The 23,343-nt window shown below is 37.8% G+C and overlaps 1 protein-coding gene across 8 annotated transcripts in view; it reads right to left on the reverse strand.

Annotated features, from left to right (window-relative positions):
• LOC127483154 (uncharacterized) overlaps nt 1-23,343 on the reverse strand; it is a 193,741-nt gene that overhangs the window by 66,122 nt on the left and 104,276 nt on the right. For 4 of the 8 annotated variants that reach the window (XR_016212293.1, XM_051819498.3, XM_089302891.1 and 1 more), the window contains exon 2: nt 7,353-7,472. The exons of the other annotated variants lie outside the window; for them this stretch is intronic. Coding sequence is in view for 3 of the 4 variants with exons in the window: in XM_051819498.3 (XP_051675458.2) it covers nt 7,353-7,472 (120 nt within the window). In the remaining variant the exon portion in view is untranslated. The remainder of the gene's footprint in view (nt 1-7,352; nt 7,473-23,343) is intronic. 8 annotated transcript variants of the gene reach the window in all.

Below are 23,343 nucleotides of genomic sequence, written 5' to 3' on the forward strand. Positions count from 1 at the left end.
CTTCTGTAGTTGACTTTATTTTTTTAATATTTATTCATTTATTTGAAAGAGTTACACAGAGAGAGAGAAGATAGGCAGAGAAAGAGAGAGAGAGAGGTCTTCCATCATGTGGTTCACTCCCCAATTGGCCGCAACTGCCAGAGCTGCACCAATCTGAAGCCAGGAGCCAAGAGCTTCCTCCAGGTCTCCCATGTGGGTGCAGGGGCCCAAAGACTTGGGCTATCTTCTACTGCTTTCCCAGGCCATAGCAGAGAGCTGGATTGGAAGTAGAGCAGCTGGGACTCAAACCGGCGCCCATATGGGATGCCTGCACAGCAAGCAGTGGCTTTACCCATTATGCCACAACACCAGCCTGGAGTTGACTTTCTAAAGTAAATCTATAACTAAACAATTGAAGTTATTGGGAGATAAAATTTTAGCTCAGTCTAAGCAAGAACTTTTTAGCAATTAGTGTTGCTTTCATTGGAACTTGACAACCTGTGAAATTGTTACATTTCCTGTTTGAAAGAAATTTCATAGAAATGGAATCACTTTATGCACATGACATATCTAGGCCCCATGTATTAGGAAGAGCTAGACAGTCATCCTCAGCATAGGACATTCTAACAGCTTGAGTCCAAAGCCACCCGAAACTTCCACCAGCAAAATGGATGCCTAAAGTTTTGTAATCCATGGTGCCTTCCCAGCCCTGATTCTAACTAGTCTATACAGGTACTTCAAAATCTTTATGGAAAATGGAATTAACAGAGAACTTTATTCAGGTGCAAAAACATTTTTAAATCTATGTATATGAATAGTCTTCACAAAGTTCATGGCAAATGTGTACTATGGAAAAAACTATGCATAGATTTTTAAAATTTTTGCACCAAAAATAAACTTAAAATTCCATTTTGCTCTGAATTTTTTGAAGTTTAGACAAAATGGGTATATACCTCTGTACACAATCTGCTGATCTTTTTTACCTTCAACTCAAATCAATATAAAAAAAAAAAAACAGATTCTATACTAAGAAGCTCATGAGAATAAGAATGAACTTAATCTGACTCCAATTTTCTCCCTCATGATTTAATTTTTGTGGATGTTATAAGCTGTCTCAAAGTTTTTTCCAACAGTATCTCCAAAGGATATAAGACCAACTTTAGTTAGACTCTTTCATTTTCATGTGCCTTTTGCAATTTTAATGTCCTAACATCAGAAGAGAGCCCTGTTGCCAGGACAAATTAAATGCACAATTTGTTTCAACAAAATGTAAATCTACTTGGTCAAATTCCCTCTGTATTCTTGGCTGACTTCACTTTGTGTCAGTAAAATGTAAGCATTTTACATATGTCTCTTCTGTCTGCTTTTTTTGGGGGAAAATATTGAATTTTTTAAAATAATACATTAGATTCTCAGGGTAACAGAAAATGCATAATTCTTATCAATTCCCATGTTAATGTAATAGTAATACAAAGATAATAGATTCTGTGTAATTCATAGATACAATTCTAATATTGTCTGTTTTATAAAGAGTCTTGTCTTCTTTCCTTTTGATTTGCTGACAGTTTTTTAACCAATCTAAATATATTTCCATTAAAATAAACAGTGATCAACTTACATAATTTAAAATTCATAATTGATCAAAACTTCAGTGTATGTCTCACTTTAGAGTAATCCATATATTGCATTTACAATAAAGATTGGAAACTTATATGAGCTTTAAACCAGCTTTTAAAAAAATTATTATTTATTTAGGAAGCAGAAAGAAGCAAAGAGAAACAGAGACAGAAAGAGAGAGAGAAAGAGAGAGAGAGCTCTCATCAGCTGCTAGTTCACTACCCAAATGCCAGCAGCATGAAAGAGGGAGGGGGAAATCTCCATCCAGGTGTAGGTCATGACCTACATGGGAAACTCAATTACTTACACATCATGGGTGCCTCCCAAGGTCTGCATTAGAAGGAAGCTGGAATCAGAAGTCCGAACAAGGAATTGAGACCAGGTATTCTGAGGTGGAAGCAAGCACTTTTTTTTTTTTTTTCTGACAGGTAGAGTTATAGACAGTGAGAGAGACAGAAAGGTCTTCCTGTTGGTTCACTCCCCAAATGGCTGCTAAAGCCAGCGCTATGCCGATCCAAAGCCAGGAGCCAGGAGCTTCCTCCTGGTCTGCCAAGCGGGTACAGGGGCCATCCTCCACTGTCTTCCTGGGCCACAGCAGAGAGCTGGAGTGGAAGAGGAGCAGCCGGGACTAGAACTGGTGTCCATATGGGATGCCGGCGCTGCAGGTGGAGGATTAACCAAGTGAGCCACGGTGCCGGCCCCAGAAGTAACCACTTTTTAACTTGAGCTTTTTTAGTTTAATAATGGAATTGTGTATACTTTAATATACTTATCATATTAAAATTGAATGTCATCACTGTTTTCCCCTTTTTGGCATGAAAATATATATACTGAGCCTCTGGAGGCTCTCTCAGAAACTAGTCCCTTCTTTGTTTTCCATACCTCCTCAGATATTTCTGAAAGAATCCTTGGTTTTGATGACAGCAAGACCTTTCAAGTCCTTCCTTATCTTTCTGGTCTCAAGAAATACACAGCTGTACTCAAGGATCCCTCGTCAGTCTTAGAAACAGGGAATAGGTGAAGCTGTGATGTTGATGTTAGATCACACATCAGACTGTCCCCCATGACTCTCCCAGAGGTAGAAACAGTGACACCAGAGACCCAACATAGGTTGCTTGAATCATTAAAGCATGTTGAACATTGCAAAAGGAATGTATGTCCACAAATGACATAACGATGTCCAATATTTTTTAAAAATGATAATGTTTAAGAGGGTAAAAGTAGTTTAGAAAATTTACATATTACGATAAGAGTTCTTCTTAGCATATGAAACAAATAATATGCAAGTATTACAGTTTTTCAGAATAGAAGAGCGGGAAATCAGTTAAAAATAGTGTTTGCAGATAAACAATTCTGCATTCTTCTTTCATGTATTCAAGCCAGAATAATACAATTTGTCCACTTTCTGTGGACAATAGAATTTGTTAATGGGTAGGTTTGGGAAAAGGTCAGAGTGTTTTCTGATACATTTTAATTAACTTGTTAACTAATTAAAGACAAAATCAGGAAATGAGGGAGCCAAGGTCTCAATAATCTAAAATTTTGTGTCTATATATTCACCTACCACAACAAAGACAAAAAAAAAAAAAGTTCTGTTTTACCATCTTCTGATGGTTAAAATCTAAGCTTCCATCATGTCAGTTACCTGCCTAGATCTCCAATGGAAAAGTGAAATGTCAAAGATTTACATGTATACTTGCATCTGAATAATATGCACAGTAATAAACAACTTCAAAATGAAGTTCTGGCAAGGTATCTTGATGATTCATTTCTTCCATAAAATAAAACTTCTTAAAAATTGTTTCTCTTTTTCAGATTGTGGCTTTGTGGATGTCTGAAAAGTATTGCCCTTTATTTTAACTTCATATAGAAACTTCAGGGACAGACCAGTTGTTGTCAGTTCACCTAGCAGCCATTCATACAAAATAGATGTTTGTGATAGACCCTCCCCAGAGAGCTTGTTAAGGTGTTGCATCAGAGTCATTCATAGAGCTGTTGTTTCTGCCAGTTACATCAACTACAAATCTGGTAAATTCATTCACAGATACACTCTCTGCTGAGCATCAGATCATAATCAATCTTCATTTCATTATTACTATTCTTCTATTTTTAATTATTGAGACGTTTGTCAATGGGCAAGAGTATTGCCACAATTTAAAATCATTTTTTAAAGAAATATAATAGTTAAGAAAGATGCTAGATTTGACATATTTGAGCAGCTCATCAATACATCAATGTTGGAGGACAGAAGCCTAAAATTAACTATTACTATGAATTAACAACAATTTATGAATAAATAAACATGAAAGAAAATAAGCCTAATAAACTTTTACCATCAGATGAGGAAGAATGTGAATTGATTTTTCACTTATTTTGCTTTTGGCTCAATGTGCTATGTGGAAAGAACTTGCCAGTTTCTTATACTAACATGCAGAGAAAATAGATTATAATATTTTGCATAGTCACACAACATTTGTATTATTTTACTGATCTGGTTACAGAATAGAGGAAATAGAAATAAGAATAGAAAATGAGTTTTCCTTTAAAGTCCAATGTAGTTTAGAACAAGATAAGTCTCAGACATATAAAATTGAATTTATAAAGGAAATTAATACCCTACTAGCTCTATTTACTATGTATTAAGGGCAGTTGTGCAAAACAGAATTCTGTCTTTCCCATATTTCATGGCACATGCTTTACCTTCCTGGTTTATTTCTAATTTTTTTGTATTTTGATGTTACCTCCAATAAGAGTTTTCCACATTATAAAATTTAGGCTGCCTCATTATAAGCATTAATGGTAAATATAATGCACAGGATTCATTGGCGTTATATGCTAACATTTATGATTTAATAAGTTATATCACTCTCGCATGACATTGTAGAGTGCCAATAGAAAACTACTTTTTGTACCAGACTAAATACGAGAATCCACAGGCTAATGTCAGATTTCAGAATCAGAAAACAACCAGCTTGGGCTCAACCACTTTATTAGGAAGCTTGTTGAGATGCACTATTTTAGGACAGTTGGAACCATCATCTTCCCAGCCCTCCAAGTATGCACTTCTTGGGAATTATGTAAGATAGAAAGATATGAAAAGTCACTGTTGGAGGGAATTAGAATTTGTAGAACAGCTTCTGTACTCCCCTTACAGATGTGGAATAGCATTCAATATATCTTCTCTCTTCCCACAAAAGTAAAGTTGTCAGAACCATTACTTTGTTCACTAAACCATGACTACTGCTCATTCTTTGTGTGAAATGTTTTAAGCTACTGCACCATCAGAATAGCTGGTACTCTAGACTTAAAACTTTTGATAGGAGATGAAAGAGGCAAGAGAGATGATGAGGAGCAAATGCAAGGGGTTAAAGCTTCCATGCCCACTGTGTAGCGTGTTGAGGGCATGTGTTTTCCACAATAACCACTGGTGTTAGCTGGAAATTAAGTTATCTAGGGCCAACATTGTGATGCAACAGATTAAGCAATGCCAACATCCCATAAGAGCACTAGTTGGAGCCCTGGCTGCTCTGGTTCCAATTCAGCTCCCTGCTAATGCATCTGGGAAAACAGCAAAAGATGGCCCAAGTGCTTGGGCCCCTGCCACCCACATGGGAGATCCAGGTGGGTGGATCCTTTGAAATTAACCTGTTATTACTCCATGATGATTTAAATATGTTGTCTTTCTCTTTAATGTATTAATTCTACTTTGTTTAGGAGTATTTGTTTTTATTTAGCTTCTTAGGATTCACTGAGCATCCTAAATTAAGTATTGGCACTTTCATGTTATCTGAAATAGCAGTTACGTCTACACACATTTCTTTTTGCCATCTCTTCTATTTTGAAATTTTGGAACTATCATTGTGCATCTGAGAAGTCTTCTCTCTGGCTCCTGGCTTTGGCCTGGCCCAGTCCCACAATTGCAACCATTTGGGAGTGAACCAGTAGATGAAGATTCTCTCTCTCTCTCTCTCTCTCTCTCTCGCCCCCCCTCCCTCTCCCTCTCTCTCTCCCTCTCTCTCTCTAATTCTGTCTTTCAGGTAAATAAAATAAATCTTTAAAAGAAAAAAACAAGAACTTAAATTATCTTACTAATACTCCTAAGAATACAGAAAATCCCCAACCCCATGAGGTAACAGAGTACCCTTCCTATGATAGAGTACCTGGATTCAGGTCCCTGTGCTACTTTTGATCCAGCTTCCTGCTATTGCACACACTGAAGGAAGCATGTGGTGATTCAAGTCCTTGGGTCAATCTGGCCCAACACTGGCTCTTGTGTCATTTGGGGAGTGAACTTGTGGATGGGAGATTCTCTCTCTCTCTCTTTCTCTTTCCCCCCATCTCTTTACCTTTCCCTATACCCTCTCTCTCTCTCCCTCTTTCTTTCTCCTCAAATAAACAAAATAAAATTTAATTTAATTAACATAAAAAAATACAGAGGTGGTTAAGCTGACTCTCCCAAGCCATGCAACTACAAAGGGTTTCTCTAGGGGTGTTTATAGAACAAACAAATATCTATCCATTAAGAAACCAACATTTGGATATCAACTATAGGGAAACAGCTACAAGTAAAAAAGGGAGGAATAATATGTCTCATGGTGGATTTTTTAATGATGGAAAAGCAGTTTCAACAAATAAACATCAGTGTAGTAACTATGGGCAATTGTATATGAAAACTCCATTTGGGTTTTTCTTCCTTCCTATTCCACCTCAGAGGATGAAGTGTTTGAAAAGGATTCAGATTGTGAGAGAGTTTCTGCATCCACATCACAAGCACAGGTTCCAAGCCACTGGACCCTGAGTACTTAATTTAATTTCAAAAATTAATTTCTCAGGGCCATTGTGTGGCGTGGCAGGTAAACCCATTGCTTATGACACCAGCATCCCCATACAGATGCCTACTCATGTCCCGACTGCCCACTTCCAATCCAGTTCCCTGCTGATGCACCTGGGAAAGTAGTGAAACATGGGCCAAGTGCTTGAGCCCATACACCCACATAGGAGACCTGGAAGAAGCTCCTGGCTTCTCTTTGGCCTGGCCCCACTGTGCCTGTTGTGGCCATTTGGGGAATGAACCAATGGATGAAAGATCTGTCTTTCCCAACTGTAACTCTGCCTTTCAAATAAACACAAATCAATCTTTAAACAAAACAAAACAAAGCAAAAAACTACGTGTTTAAAAAAAAAGACAAATCCTAAAATAGGCAGGGCTACATATTAACAACCAGTAACTTTTTTTTTAAAGATTTATTTATTTATTTGAAAGTCAGAGTTACAAAGAGAGAGGAGAAGCAGAGAGAGAGAGAGAGAGAGAGAGAGAGAGAGAAGGCTTCTATACGATGGTTCACTCCCCAGTTGGCTGCAGTGGCCGGAGCTACACAGATCTGAAGCCAGGAGCCAGGAGCCTTTTCCAGGTCTCCCACATGGGTACAGGGGCCCAAGGACTTGGGTCATCTTTCACTGCCTTCACAGGCCATAGCAGAGAGCTGGATCAGAAGTAGAGCAGCCAGGTCTCAAACTGGCACCCACATGGGATGCCAGCACTTCAGGCCAGAGCGTTAATCCGCTGTGCCACAGCGCCAGCCCCACAACCAGTAACTTTTACTGTTTTTCTTATGTGAAATGCCTATTAAAATTTCTTTATTTTAGCTATTGGAAAGGCACAGAGACAAAACAAACACACATGTATACACACACACACACACACACAGAGAGGCGAGCGAGAGAGAGAGTAATATCCTGTCTGCTGATTTACTCACACAAATTTCGACAACAGGCAAGAACAGGCTGAAAACAGGAGCCTGGAACTCAGTTTGGATCTCGCTGTTGGCTTGCGGGGTCCAAGCACTTGAGCCATCACTTGCTGCCTTAGCAGGAATCTGAAATGGAAAGTAGAGGTGGGATTCAAAGCCCGGCACCAGGAACTAGGATGCAGTGTTCCCATCAGGTGGAATTAATTCCTGAACTGAATGCCTGCCCTTCATTTTTTTGAAGGAAAATTCTGCTTTATTTGTAATTTTTATGGAAACAGTTGCTGCTTCTCTGCATTTTGAATGTATCAATCTATTGTTTTATAGTTATGGTTGCTGCTGTTGAGAAATCAGCTGTCAATCTAATTGACCTTCCTTTGAAATTAACCTGTTATTACTCCATGATGATTTAAATATGTTGTCTTTCTCTTTAATGTATTAATTCTACTTTGTTTAGGAGTATTTGTTTTTATTTAGCTTCTTAGGATTCACTGAGCATCCTAAATTAAGTATTGGCACTTTCATGTTATCTGAAATAGCAGTTACGTCTACACACATTTCTTTTTGCCATCTCTTCTATTTTGAAATTTTGGAACTATCATTGTGCATCTGAGAAGTCTTCTCTCTGTCCTCTCATATTTTCATCTCCTTGCTCTCTTTGCTACTTCCTGGATAATTTCTTTGCATTAATATTTCCTTTAGAAGTTCTTTCTTTAAATGTGTAATTCACTATTTTATTCATCAATCAGGGTCTTTACTTAATTTTATATGTTAATTTTTAGAACTATTGTTTAACTTTTTTGCCAATAGTATTTGGTCTTTGTTTATGTTTCTGATCCCTCTTTTTTCTTCCGTGAAAGACTGAAAAATACTTATTTTTCCTGATTTTTACAGTATCTAAATGCTTTAGTTCATAATGTTTTCTTTGGTTTCATAGCTATTGATATGGCCAGTTGTATCTTACTGATCCTCTGTGTAACCCATCTTCTTTCCTTTGTTGCTGGCTAGAAAACAGACTCAAAATCATGGTTTATCCAATACAGTATCTCTTGGCAAGCAATTTACTACTCCTAGTTTTACTTTTTTCTTTTCAATATGGTCCCTGGTTTGTGATTTTCTTAGTTAAATATTTTCATTACTTTTGGACATATAATATATATTGTTATTCTCTAGCTTAATAAATTTGGAAACAAGAATTGGTGTGGAAGAGGAAGAAAGAAAGAAAACATGAGCACTATAACCCCATTTTACATGTGAGAAAATGAGGACAGTGTAGTATTAATAGCCAGTCAGCAACAGAATTGAAATTGGAACATCAGTCTTTGAGTTATGAAATGATTAAAATTTAAGAATCCAAAGCATGAGGCTGTGTTGCTATGTTGTATTTGCCAGATTTCCATCAACACTGGGGATCAACCACCAGTCAGAAATAATCAAATTTCTTGTGCTGTTTTGTCTACTTTATTTTGAGTAATATTAAAGTTCCAGAAATATATCAGCCCATGCAAATCCAGTGAATGTAAGTAAATGAAAAAGCATCCGCTCCCACCTCTTTGCCATATGCTCAGAAAAATCTTAGACAAGTTCAACTTGATGTTTTGTGCACACCCATCTAGAAACATTGCAGCTTTTACTGGGTGGGGTTTTGTGAAAATTTCCAGGTACACAAGTTTAGTGAGAGATATGTAGTTGAACATAGCATAAAAGATCCATGTTACTGCAAAAAAAAGTGATTCTTGTTTTTTAATATTAAATAAAATGTTAAGTGATACCTAAAATATTATAAGTACTTGGGGCTCACCTTGTGGTGCAGGTTAAGACACCAATTGCAGTGCTGGCATCCCATATCAGAGTGCCTATTCATGTCCTGGCTTGTCCACTTCCAATCCCACTTCCTGTCATAGAGCCTGGGAAGAAGGCAGTGGAAGATGGCCCACATGCTGGGGCTTTTGCCACCCATGTGGGAGACTAGGATGGAGCTCCTGGCTCCAAGAAGATTGGAAGCTCGGATTATCATTAGCAGTTTTTAGTAACCACTTTTTTTTTAACTAAGGTATATATACATTCGGTGTTTTTTATCAGATATAATGTTCTTGTACACATAATAGACTGTATAACAATGTGAACATTACTAGCAGTTCTTTTATGTACAGTGGGAAGCCAAAGTGTTTATATGACTTTTCTTATTGAAATAGTCACTTTACTGTAGTGGTGTGGAACCAAACCTGAAATGCCTGAGTTATGCCTGTGCTGTGTAACAAACCAAACAACAAGAAATAGCAAATAATCCTGCTGTATATATAGGTTTCACTAGGGGGAACTAGCTTCTGCCCTAGGTGAATTTTAACTGGAGTAGCTTGAATCAGGATGCAGGATCCAAAATATCTTCACTCAAAAATTCTGAACTCAGCTGGGATGGCCACAATAACTCAGGATTGATTGTGCTTCTTTCCTTCACTTTAAAATTTCCTTTCTTCCGAGTGAACTTTTTTCTAGAAGTTACAGAAATTATTTTTTAAAGATTTATTTGAAAGGCAGAATTACGGGGGGAGGGGTGGGGAGAGAGAGAGATCTCTTCCATCCTCTGGTTCATTCCCCAAATGGCCTCAGCACCCAAGGCTGGACAGCTAGCCCAGGCCAAAGCCACAAGCCAGGAGCTTCAGCCAGTTCGCCCACTTGGGTTCATGAGCCCAAGGATTTGGACCATCTTCTGCTGCTTTCACAGCCATTAACAGGGAGCTGAATCAGAAGTGGAGCATCTGAAACATGAACCAGCTCCCATATGGGATGCTGGCACTGCAAGTGGTAGCTTTACCCACTGTGCCAAGTGCCAGCCTTGGACATTCTTTACATGACAGCTGACTTCCAAGAGCATGACAAAGGAATTTAAAAAGTCTTTTAAGATCCAGACTAAGAGTCATTCAGCCTCACTTCAACACAGTCTAAAGTTAAAGTAAGTCACAGGATTAGCTCAAGTTTGAGGGCACAGAAAAAGAGCCTTCACGTCTTGATGGAAGGAAGGGCATATATGTACAGGGATTGAAGAACTTTTAATGGCTATCTTTGCAAAAAAGCTGCCACACATAGATATTTGTAATTCAATCACTATTCAAAAAAAAAAAACTATAGTAAATCCAAAGATTGTCAGTTATCAGTAAGGTCCACTTTAATTCAAATATGATTTTCAAGGAATTCTTCCTCTGTATCTCTCTCTCTCTCTCTCTCTCTCACACACACACACACACAATCTCTAAGATAAAATAATATAGAAATGCAATAAAAATAAATATATACTTAAATCTTAACTTTAAAAATAAGGGAAAAATCACATATAAGATACTTTCTCTCATGGCCAGTATTGTAGCACAGAGAGTTAAGCCATCGTCTGAAGAGCTAGCATCCCATACAGGCACTGGTTCAAGTCCTGGCTGTTCTACTTCTGATTCAGCTCCCTGCTAATGCACCTAAGAAAGCAGTGGAGGATGGCCCAAGTGCTTTGGCCCCTGTACCCATGTGGGAGACTTGGAAGAAGCTCTTGGCTCCTGCCTTTGGTCTTGCCCAGTTCTGGCTTTTGCGGCCATTCAGCAAGTGAGCCACTGGATGGAAGATCTCTCTCTGTCTCTCCCCCTCTCTCTCTGTAACTGCATTCCAAATAAATAAATATTTTTTAAAAAGAGTTTTCTCTCTATGAATGAATTATACGTGATCTTTATGTTAGATTTTTCAGTATTTTCTGATTTTCCACAATAATATTACCTCTGTATCAGAAGAAAATAATTAATTCCCATTCCTAAAAGCTAATTTTTTACTAGTGATATGGTATTTCGTATTATAGATGCAAAAAGGTGATATACTGGACATTTAGGTTGTTTATAGTTTTCCCATTAAATCAAGCAAACATAAATGGAAATAAATGTAAGTTTGTTTTCTTAGAAATTGATTTTCCAGAACATAATATTTCCAATAGACTGATCATGAGAGTATAAGACTGTCTAATCATATCCTCAGCAACACTGGTATTTCTGCATTTTTTACATTATTACAATGTACTATTAATTCAAATACTCTATGAATAGTGAATTTGAATTATATATAAAATTATGACCATTTGTGTATTTTATTGTATGACTTGCTTACATCATTGCCAGTTTTTCTGTTGGTAACTAAAATTTCTTTTCATTGATCTTTAAAGGTCTTCGTATCATAAGCATATTAACTTTTTATCTACAATTAATTGTATTTTTCTAGTTTCTCATTTACCTTTATGATGCTTTTCTTATCCAAGAAGTTATATATTTTCTACTTTTAAATATTTTCACTCTGTTCATTTGTATTTACTCCTGTAGCATACATCCCTAGGTACTCTTCTATTGTATTAATATCTAAATTGTCTTCTTGAAGATTTGAGAGTGTTTGAATATTTAACTTTTCTATTCACTTTGGTTTTAGTTCACTCACAAAGCAATGAGAAGGTTTAAGAGAAGAGCCAGCCACACACACACACACACACAGTAAAGAAAAGGTGTACTACATAAAGACATATACACACAACACAAACTCATTAGTTTTTCTATCAATTCTTATACTAATGAATGATGTGTTTCTAGTTTTATAAATATTTTTAAATATATGTGATATTAGTGTGAGACTGCAACCTGTTTTTCCTCTCTTAAAAAAAAAGAATGACATTTGATTCCTCTGGGTTTTGTGGGTATGTGTGTGGGGGTAGATTATTCCAAATAAATTTTCATTTCTTTATTTCAAAGTCCTAAAATGAAGCTACTTTTATTTTTACATAGACTTATAATAAGTATGTAAGTTAATTTGGGAATAACTGACATCTTTAAAATATTCTGGTGAGGAAAATTTTATGTCTCTACACATGAGAATTTCTCTTGTTTTTTTCAGTAAAGTTTTAGAATTTACTTAATGTGACTTTTGATATTTCTTTTAAGATTGTGTCTTGACTGCATTTTATTGACTGCATTTTATTGCTATTTTTAATGAAATAATGTTCTTTCTTTAAATCTGATAAGTAATGATTATTATAATGTTAAGATTGAAATGTGTATCTTTCACCTACCTGTCCTTTTATTCAGTGTATTTTGTTCTGTAACTCTTTTAAGAGAATTTTCTTGGATATTCTTGACCTATACCATATTGCCAACAACAACATTTTTATCACATTCACTGCAAAATTAAATTGATTTTTTAATTTATGTTCATCCACATTAGGCAGAGTCCCAGAAGTCTTATAATATGTTTATTTATTAAATAAATATTTACAGAGTGCCTGGTCCTTTCATGACTGTTACAATGTACCAGAGTTAGATCACTTTTCTTTCTTTAAATTGATTTATTTATTCAAAATTTGGTATGCCAAAAGAGAAGGCATGACAGAGAAGGAGAGAGAGAGAAGACAGAGAATAAGATCTTCCATTCACTGATTCACTCTCCACATGTCCTAAGAGCCAAGGCTTGGCTAGTTGAAAGCCAGGAGCTGAGAACTTCATGTGGGTCTCCCATGTGGGTGGCAGGGACTCAAATACTTGGGCCATCATTGACTGCCTTCCTAGGCAAGGAAGCTGAGTCAAGAGAAGCAGTTGAGACTCAAACCAGTACTCTGCTATAGGATGCCAACATTGTACGCTGAGGTTTAACCTGCTGAGCCTGAGCTACGAAATTAGCCCTAGATATACCAGATATATTATTTGAAAGTTGAGGGGGAGAGGGGAGGGGAACCTTCCATCTGCAAGTTCACTCCCTAAATGGCTACAATGACAGGCTGAAGCCAGGGGCCAGGAACTTCATCCAGGTCTCCTATGTGAATGGCAGGAGCCCAAGCACTCAAACCATCTTCTGCTGCTTTTCCAATCACATTAACAGGGTCCTGGATTGGAAACCACGAAGCTAGGAATGCAAACTGCACTCCAATATGGGATGCCAGCAATACAGACAGGGACATAAGCCGCTACCCCACAAAGCCAACTGACAAACCGGAGGACTTCACTACATGTTTGATGAATGGAGGAATGTGTGGTGCAGCGTGTGGTCTGAGTTCATTTAGTACAAATGCATATAGTTCCACACACCAAGCTTCATCAGCTTCCAACCAAAGAACTGTGATGTCTGATAACAAAAATATTATGAGCAGCATAGCTGAAATGAAGGAACCATTATGCCAGGGAATGATCTGTGCAGTGAAAAGCAGCAGGAAGCATGGGATTTTGCCAAGAAATCTTATTCTTAGAGTATTTATATGTGGGATATTCATGCCTCTCTTATCACTGAGGAGATTCTAAGGAACAAGTTCATAGCCACATCACTTTCATATGATTGGTATTAGATTAATTATTTGAAGGGAAGTTAGAGTAGTTATGTGAATTACACAATTCAAATTGGACAGTAGTAGGGTTTATCAATATAGAAAAAAAGGTCAGCCGCCGCCTCGGCTCACTAGGCTAATCCTCTGCCGTGTGGCGCCCGCACACCGGGTTCTAGTCCCGGTCGGGATGCCGGATTCTGTCCCGGTTGCCCCTCTTCCAGGCCAGCTCTTTGCTGTGGCCAGGGAGTGCAGTGGAGGATGGCCCAAGTGCTTGGGCCCTGCACCCCATGGGAGACCAGGAGAAGCACCTGGCTCCTGCCATCGGATCAGCGCGGTGTGTTGGCTGCAGCACACCGGCTATGGCGGCCATTGGAGGGTGAACCAATGGCAAAAGGAAGACATTTCTCTCTCTCTCTCTCTTTCTCACTGTCCACTCTGCCTGTCAAAAAAAAAAAAAAAAAAAAAAAAAAAAAAAAAAAAAAAAAAAAAGGTCATAAAGTTACTTTTAGATTTGTATGAAGGGAATTTTAAAAGTGTGTGTGGAAAAATGAAGTTAAAAATAAGTTTACTTTGGTACAAAATTTTTGTTTAAATCCATGCAGAGTTTCTTCATAATACACATTTTTCACAAACGTTTTGAATACCCTCTCGTATATATGAATGGTGCACCCATTATTTAAGATCTTAATCCCAAAATGTAGTCTAGAGATTTAAGAATACCTACAGCAATTCAATGTCTTCAGCATAACTAGTTTTCAATATGTATTCCAAGTTTTTAATGTCTAGAGTTATAAGTTTGTATATAAAGTGGGAAGAGAAAAAGAATGGATTTTCTAGTCTAGATCAGTATTATTTAAAGTAGCTCTCAATATGTGGAATGGTAGGAGATGGCTTAAATGAACAAGACTCCATAGATTTCATTAAAACTACTGATCTGGATGAATTTTATAAATAGTGATTTTTTTTCTCTGAATAATAATTCTTGAATTTGTGCTAGTTACTATAGCTCATTCTATCCAATCTGTAAGTCAGATTAAGGTAGTGGTCTTTTTTTTGAAGAGAACTTTGGATGGTTGGTAATGGTAAACCAGGGGAAAATACTATTTTCTAAAAACAATAAATTTAACCATAAAATTGTAGAATTTTGTGTAAATATACTCTGAGTAACTTACGAGTTTGGAGTCCAATTGTTCTTTTAATTTATTTTATTTAAAAATTTCTAAAAATGTTCTAAATAGAAAGATCGGGAGATTCTTCCTTGGCTACTACTGGAAGATAGATTTTTTGTAATTGCCAAAGTACTCCTTGCATACCTAAAAATAATGAGATGAAAAAATCAAGCTAATTGTGTGATTTCATCCTATAACATTGAACAAATATATCCTAGGTATTTGGAAGGATAGATTTTGACACATCTCTGACATGTAAATTGTCTCTTGAGCATAGAAAGAAATCTTTTTGGTATTTTCATTAATTATAGATCATTAACACAGGGTACTTCACTCTGCTGTTATTAATTTAACTTTCAAAAATGATGATGGGGAAATTCTACACTGATGCTTACTGCATAATAAAAGGAACAGGAAAGCAACATATCAGTCGGTTACAGGATTTTCAATTAGGTATGGTATTATTGTACATATACAGGATCTGGGGATAAAAAAGAAATAAATGAAGTATGTTCTAAAATAATATTGCCCACCAAAGGAAGACCAGACAGTCAAAAAGTGTGTAAATAATAACTAAATTTCACCAAGAAATGAAGCATGTTGTTGCATAGGCATCAGGATTAAAAAAGAAAGAAGAAGGAAAAAAAGAGAACATATCTAAAATGTGCCAGCCCTCTTTCATAGAATCAAAATGTCATATGAAATCAGATATCATTTATGAACAGTGGCTCTGGAGCAATATTTGTATTTTGAATCAATACTTTCATTGTGACAAATTATAAATAAAATATGAATGCCTTGCTTCATACAGTAGTAGAGAAACGCATACACAATGCGTGCTTAATATTCTTTCTCTTTATACATTAAATACAGGCCTGATTGAAAAAAAACAAAAGAAGCACCACTTTAAAAGTCTATTGTTTCATTTAATCTCGGGCAATGAGAATGAGAGGTAAACAGCTGCAAAATGAGACAAAGTTCCAATAATCCAATGAAATTTTAAAACAAAGCCAGAGATTTCCTCAGCTGATGATGTCTCATGAGATGACCTGCCTGTTAAATAGTCTCCATGGCTGAAGAACTGACTTTTAGAAATACTGAACTTTGAGATGAAAGGCACATTGTGGGTTACAGGGCCAATAATGAAAGTATTTTGAGCCAATATTAATGGTTTCTGTTTCTAATGCACCATCCTGAAGGTTCTGATTTTCATCTTTGTCTCTATCACTCAATAAATCTTGATATGTAGTCTTCAATACTGACCATTCTGACTGAAAAATATTTTAAACATAATTAGGGCAGTATCATAATTTAACAGTATTTCAGAAGAAATATTTTGTCATGCTGTATGTAATACCTATATATAATAATATATAAAGGGTGCTAGCAATGACCATATACATTAAACATTTATTTTATATATTTTGAATATAAAAATGCTTATATAAAATACTTTGCATGCCAGGCTCCCTTTGACACATGTTATATATGTTAATTCTAATAGGGACTATTAAAATCCCATTTAATGGATGTTTGTGTGTGCATGTGCGTGTGTGTGTATGTCTCCTTTTGGTAGCCATTTAAGGGAAATTCCTAAAGGCATGCTAAACAGAAATTTTTTTAAAAAAATATTTATTTATTTATTTGAAAGTCAGAGTTACACAAAGAGAGGAGAGGCAGAGAGAGAGAAGTCTTCCATCCGATGGCTCACTCCCCAGATGGCCGCAACGGCCGGAGCTGCGCCAATCTGAAGCCAGGAGCCAGGAGCTTCTTCCAGGTCTCCCACATGGGTGCAGGGGCCCAAGGACTCAGGCCGTCTTCCACTGCCTTCCCAGGCCACAGCAGAGAGCTGGATTGGAAGAGGAGCAGCCGGGACTAGAACTGGCGCCCATATGGGGTGCCGGCACTTCAGGCCACGGCGTTAACCCACTGCACCACAACGCCGGCCCCTGCTAAACAGAACTTTATAGAGAGGGACTAGTTGTTGTTTAGGCAGCATTTTCTAGTCTACAGCTAGAAAATCTTTTTTCAGTTCCTAGAAAGAATTATACAATTATAGAGCCGGCACCGTGGCTCACTAGGCTAATTCTCTGCCTTGCGGCACCAGCACACCGGGTTCTAGTCCCGGTTGGGGCGCCGGATTCTGTCCCGGTTGCCCCTCTTCCAGGCCAGCTCTCTGCTGTGGCCAGGGAGTGCAGTGGAGGATGGCCCAAATGCTTGGGCTCTGCACCCCATGGGAGACCAGGAGAAGTACCTGGCTCCTGCCATCGGATCAGCGCAGTGTGCTGGCTGCAACGCGCCGGCCCCGGTGGCCATTGGAGGGTGAACCAAGGGCAAAGGAAGACCTTTCTCTGTCTCTCTCTCTCACTGTCCACTCTGCCTGTCAAAAATAAATAAATAAATAAAAGAATTATACAATTATAGACCCTGAATTGTCTTTATACAGACTTTCCATCTGGACATTCTTCATGTACTCCAATGATTCAAATGCCCATCTTTAAAAATTCATTCCTCCATCCCCTGACCTTTCTAACAAATCTTCCCCTTCTCTTTACGGCATGAACCAATCTTTTTCCCATTTTGGTTTCTGTGATACTATTTCATGAACCACTTATTGGCAATTAAGTATTTCCTGTTTTATGAAATCTACTTCTGCCTCATTTTTAAGTCTCATATTCTGAATTCTGATCTCTTTGACAGAATTGAAAACTATTACTGTAACCCATTGAATATTGAAAAATACTTTGCACAAGGCCACGGCATAAGGAATAAGCATTTGTTGATATGATTTTCATTAAATAAGTTTGGAGGGTGGGTATTTGAGACAGCACTTAAAATGCTGCTTGGGACTCCTGTATCCCATATTAGAATGCACGATTCCAATGTCACCTTCCTGCTAATGTGCTCCTGATGGTCGCTGAATTACTTGTTATGTGAGAGACCCAGACTGACTTTGGGCTCCTGGCTTTGGCCTGGTGCAGCCCTGCACGTTGTGGGCATTTGAGGAGTGAGTGAGATGATAGATCTGTCTCTCTCTCTCTCTCTCTCTGTCTCTCTCTCGCTCATATCCCCCTGTCTTTCAGATAAAATTAAAATAAAAAAGAATGGTTAAACCTTTCATTTAACAAATGTTGAATTCATGCCATAGGGAGATTGAATGAATTATATATGGTTACACTAATATTTTAAAAAATGATCAAAGATTACATTTCTTGATCTAAACCATGCCTGCCTTTCTGCTATGCTATGCCTGCATCTGGAAAATAGCTGTCATCTGGCTGAAGAGCCCATGAGAGTATTTTAGGCATGGAAAGCCAAGACACTCTGGCAAAAAAAAAAAAAAAAAAAAAAAAACCCTAAATGAAAGATCTCTGTGAGTGAGATCCCAGTGGAAAGAACTGGCCATCAAAGAAGGAGGTACCTTTCTCTGAAGGGAGGAGTGAACTTCCACTTTGAGTTCCACTTTGAGTATGACCTTGTCTAAATAAGATCGATGTCCACGAACTCAAAAGGCTTCCATAGCCTTGGCAACTCATGACAAGAGCCTAGGGAGATTACTGACGGCATAAACAAGAGTGTCAATTTGTTAAGTCAACAACAGGAGTCACTGTGCACTTACTACCCATTTAGGATCTCTGTCCTTAATGTGTTGTTCAATTTGAATTAATGCTATAACTAGTACTGAAACAGTATTTTACACTTTATGTTCTGTGTGGGTGCAAACTGTTGAAATCTTTACTTAATATATACTAAATTTATCTTCTGTATATAAAGATAATTGAAAATGAATCTTGATGTGAATGGAATGGGAAAGGGAGCAGGAGATGGGAGGGTTGCGAGTGGGAGGGAAGTTATGGGGGGGAACATTGTAATCCATAAGCTGTACCTTGGAAATTTATATTTACTAAATATAAGTTTAAAAAAAGAAATAAAAAAAAGAAAATAGCTGTCAATAACCTATTCTTTTCTTCATTATAAATCCAAATAAAATATTACAAATTAATAAACCTTAGATGATAACAATAATGTTTAGCTTAGCATAGAATTTTGATGAAACCTAGAAATGCCAATTCCATATCACTAATTCATGGAACTAAGCTAGATATTCTTGCCTATTCTATTTCTAGGGATGTTTTAATAGCCATTCCATGAAGGTAGACCACTAACGGTCACACAGCATTCTCTACCATTGTGATAAAATGCCTACATGGAGAAGCCATATCTGCATCATTTACCAATGTATGGGGATCAATGCCTATTAGAAAAATGTTCAATAAATATTTATCACATGCAAAATGGGGGCAGGCTTTGAGACAGCATTTCATATGCAGCTTGTGATGCCCATATTCCATATCAGAGTACCTTGGTTCAAGTCCAGGCTCCACTCTAAATTCCAGCCTCCTGCTATTGTCACACTGAGAGGCTGTTAATGGCTGACGTGCTTGTGTCCCTGCCACCCATGTGATAGACCTGGCCTGAGTCCAGGACTTCTGGATTCAGCTTGAACCAACCCCAGCTGTTGCAAGCACTTGGGAAGTGTAATGGTGGATAGGAGATTCTCTCTCTCTCTCTTTCTCTTTCTCTCTCTCTCTCATTCTCTGTATGTGTGTGTGTGTGTGTGTGCCTTTTACATAAAAAAAACTTATCAAGTGCAAAATTAATGAACAAAGAACATTTTTATTTAGAGTTTGTCACATATTTTGCTAAAGAAATTTATATTAATTTATAAATATTTTGAAGAAAATTCTTGCAGTAAGAAAGCCCTAACCTAAGAGGATAGTCCTGATATTGCTAATAATTATTTTAGCTATAAATAGGATTTTAAATAGGTGCTTTCCTAGGCATATTAGTAGGGAACTGAATCAAAAATGGAGTAGCTGGGACTCAACATCAGTGCTCATATGAGATGCTAGCACTGTAGGCAGCAGCTTAACTCGATGTGCCACAACACTTAGCCCCAGCAGTTTCACCTTGAACAATGAGGTCATATCCAAAAAATCACTGCCTAGACCAGTGTTATAAAGCTTTCCCTCTTTGTTTTGTTCTGTCAGTTTTAGATTTCATATCTTATATCCTGATCCATTTTGAGTTGATTTTCAAAATCTGATGTGAGATAGTCTAATTTCATTCTATATGTGGCTGACAGGGACTCAGGCACTTGGGCCATCATCAACTGTTTTCCCAGGCATATTAACAGGAAGCTGGAGCCAAAGTGGAGGGGCCAGGAACAGAACCGGCACTCTGACATTGGATTCCCATGTTGCAAGCAGCTGTTTAGCCCGCTGCAACAAAATACCATTCAAACTTATAGCTAAATTAACTGAAATATGTATGTCAAAACCACACTTAGTAATAATCATTCCTAAAAACTCAGCAAAAAGGAAATTCATTGTAATGAATCAAGTCAACTTAAAGGTGTTGTCAGCTGGTAAATCTATTACTTCTTTTATTAGATTATTAACTAAACTCCATAAGTTTCAGGACATTGAATTTTAAATTGCCTTGAAGTACATGAAAAGCAGAAGATATTTGGAAAAAAAATGTGTCAGTAACAAGTTTTTGAATATAAAATTTCTTTTATGTCATAGCAGGTTTTTGCATGTAAATTTTTCATCTATTTTAGATGATATTATTTCTTCCTGTTCTATTTTATACCCTACAGCCTGTGTGATCCTCAGCCCAAATGACCCTCAGGCAAGCAATATAGTACAGCAAAATAATTTGTGAAGTAAAACTAATTTTAGTGAATTCTTTAAGGAAATCACTGCTTCTTAATATTTCAAATTAACCTGTTCATATCAGTCATTATTAAAAACAAATCCAATTAAATTATATAACGCTGAAAAGTAATTTCTTCCTTGAATGTAGGGATATTATCATTTCTACCTTTATAGGAAAAATTGTGTTTTAGCAATTAATACTAAACTACAGAAATCATCACTTTAAGGCCATGTAATTCAAATGCACATATATTTGTTGTACTTAAACACTAGCCCTTCATCATATATCCATAATGTGTACATTTTACCAAAATTACCTAATAACACGACCAAATTGCACCCCATAAACAAGACATGGATAGCAATTGGTATAAAAAGTATCTGAAGAAATCATACAATTTATACCATCTTATTTTTCAAATGCTCAATTTTTCTTCCCTTTGTGGGATTTTTTTTTTAATATGACAGGCAAAGAGACAGAGTTTCCATCTTTGGCTCACTCCCCAAATGCCCACATAAGCTGGGATTGGGCCAGACAGAAGCGAGGAGCTGAAAACTCAGTCCAGGACTCCCATGTGAGTGGCAGGGGCCCAACTACTTCAGCCATCACCTATTGCTTCCTATTGTCTGCATTAGCAGGAAGTGGAAACAGGAGATGGAAATGGCCAGCAAATCTGTGTTCTCTGAAATAGGTCTGATGCTCACCCCTATTTATTTATTTATTTATTGATTGATTTTTGACAGGCAGAGTGGACAGTGAGAGAGAGAAACAGAGAGAAAGGTCTTCCTTTGCCCTTGGTTCACCCTCCAATGGCCGCCGCGGCCAGCGCGCTGCAGCCGGTGCACCGCGCTGATCTGATGGCAGGAGCCAGGTACTTCTCCTGGTCTCCCATGGGGTGCAGGGCCCAAGGACTTGGGCCATCCTCCACTGCACTCCCTGGCCACAGCAGAGGGCTGGCCTGGAAGAGGGGCAACCGGGACAGAATCCAGAACCCTGACCGGGACTAGAACCCAGTGTGCCAGCGCTGCAAGTTGGAGGATTAGCCTAGTGAGCCGCGGCGCCGGCCTATATATTTATTTAGTCATGGAAATTAGGTATAATAAGTTCATGAATAAAAGGAAAAGATTGTAGCAATAAAGGATAAATGATGAGGGGAATAAATATATTTTCAACTCACTAAAGGCAAGCTTACTTTTTTTAAGTGTTTTAAAAAGGAGCAGTACGGGCCGGTACCGTGGCTCACTTGGTTAATCCTCTGCCTGCGGCGCTGGCATCCCATATGGGTGCTGGGATCTAGTCCCGGTTGCCCCTCTTCCAGTCCAGCTCTCTGCTATGGCCTAGGAGGGCAGTGGAGGATGGCCCAAGTGCTTGGGTCCCTGCACCCGCATGGGAGACCAGGAAGAAGCACCTGGCTCCTGGCTTTGGATTGGTGTAGCACTGGCCATAGCGGCCATTTAGGGGGTGAACCAATGGAAGGAAGACCTGTCTCTCTGTCTCTCTCTCTCACTGTCTATAACTCTACCTGTCAAATAAAAACAACAACAACAAAAAAAGGAGCAATGAACAGATTAGTGGGTACCAGGGATTAGAAAAGGGGAGGGATTAATAGGTGGAGTACAGTGGATCTTTAAGGCAGTGAATCTATTCTGTATGATACTGCAGTGGTAGATATATGTCATCTACATCTTTAAAACCCCACAGAATGAACACCACCAAGAATGAACCTTATTGTGAACTGTGGACTTCTGGTGATGATAATGATGTGTCAGTGTAGGTTCGTCAGTTATAATAGTGTACCACTCTGGTGCTGGAAGTTAACAGTGGGGAGACAGCACATGTGGGGGAGGAGGGATAAGAGAATTGTCTCCATACTCTGCTTAGTTTTGCTAGGCAACTAAAACTGTTCCAAAAAGTAAAAGAAGTCTATATTTTAAGGATAAAAACAAAGACTCTGTAAGAGGAACTGTTGGTCCATAGACACATTACCCATACTTTCCCTCTGAGGCTTAAATAGATTATCCTGGGAAGTAAATGATTTCATCTTCCATATTTGGAATACTGAGCAGTGTTTATTAGTGCTTCAAACATCCATTTTCAATGTTAGTGCTTGTGTTCTTGGTTTGAACCCAAGCAGGTATTTGTTAGGACCAACTATGTACAGTTATGTATGTGCTGTGTAAAAGAAAGAAAAAAAGGGAAAGGGAAGGGAAGTGGAGGGAAGGGAAGGGGAGGGCAGGGGAGGGGAGGGGAGGGAAGAAGAAGGGAAGGGAAGGGAAGAAGAGGGAAGAAGAAGAGAAGAAGGAGGAGGAGGAGGAGGGAGGGAGGGAGGGAGGAAAGAAGGGAGGAAGGAAGATGGGAGGGATGGAGGAGGGAGAGAGGAAGGAAGAAAAAAAGAAATATTTCTACATGGAGTTGGAATATAAAATATAAAACATAAGTATCTGTGAGAAGGTAGAAAAAAAGAAACTGTTACATATTATTGTGTGAGTGTAAGTTAGCCATTATATAAAATGTATGGGCCTTTCACCTCTAAAGTGATATCTCATGGTAGTTTGATTTGCCTTTCCCTGAGAGATGTTAAGAATTTTTGCCTATACTGGTTGGCCATTTAAGTGTTCTTTGTTGAAATTTTTCTGTTCTGCTCTTTTGCCCATTTTAAATCACGTTATTTGCTTTTTAGTATTGAGTTGAATTTCTTATAAATTTTTGATATTAACCCCCATCAGATGGATGATTTGCAACATATTTTCCCATACCCTAAGTTGTCCCTTCACTCTATTATTTC

The sequence above is a fragment of the Oryctolagus cuniculus genome, chromosome 8 (genome assembly GCF_051225735.1).
Source record: "Oryctolagus cuniculus isolate XC-2025 breed Fujian yellow rabbit chromosome 8, ASM5122573v1, whole genome shotgun sequence".
In the NCBI taxonomy this organism is placed as follows: domain Eukaryota; kingdom Metazoa; phylum Chordata; class Mammalia; order Lagomorpha; family Leporidae; genus Oryctolagus; species Oryctolagus cuniculus.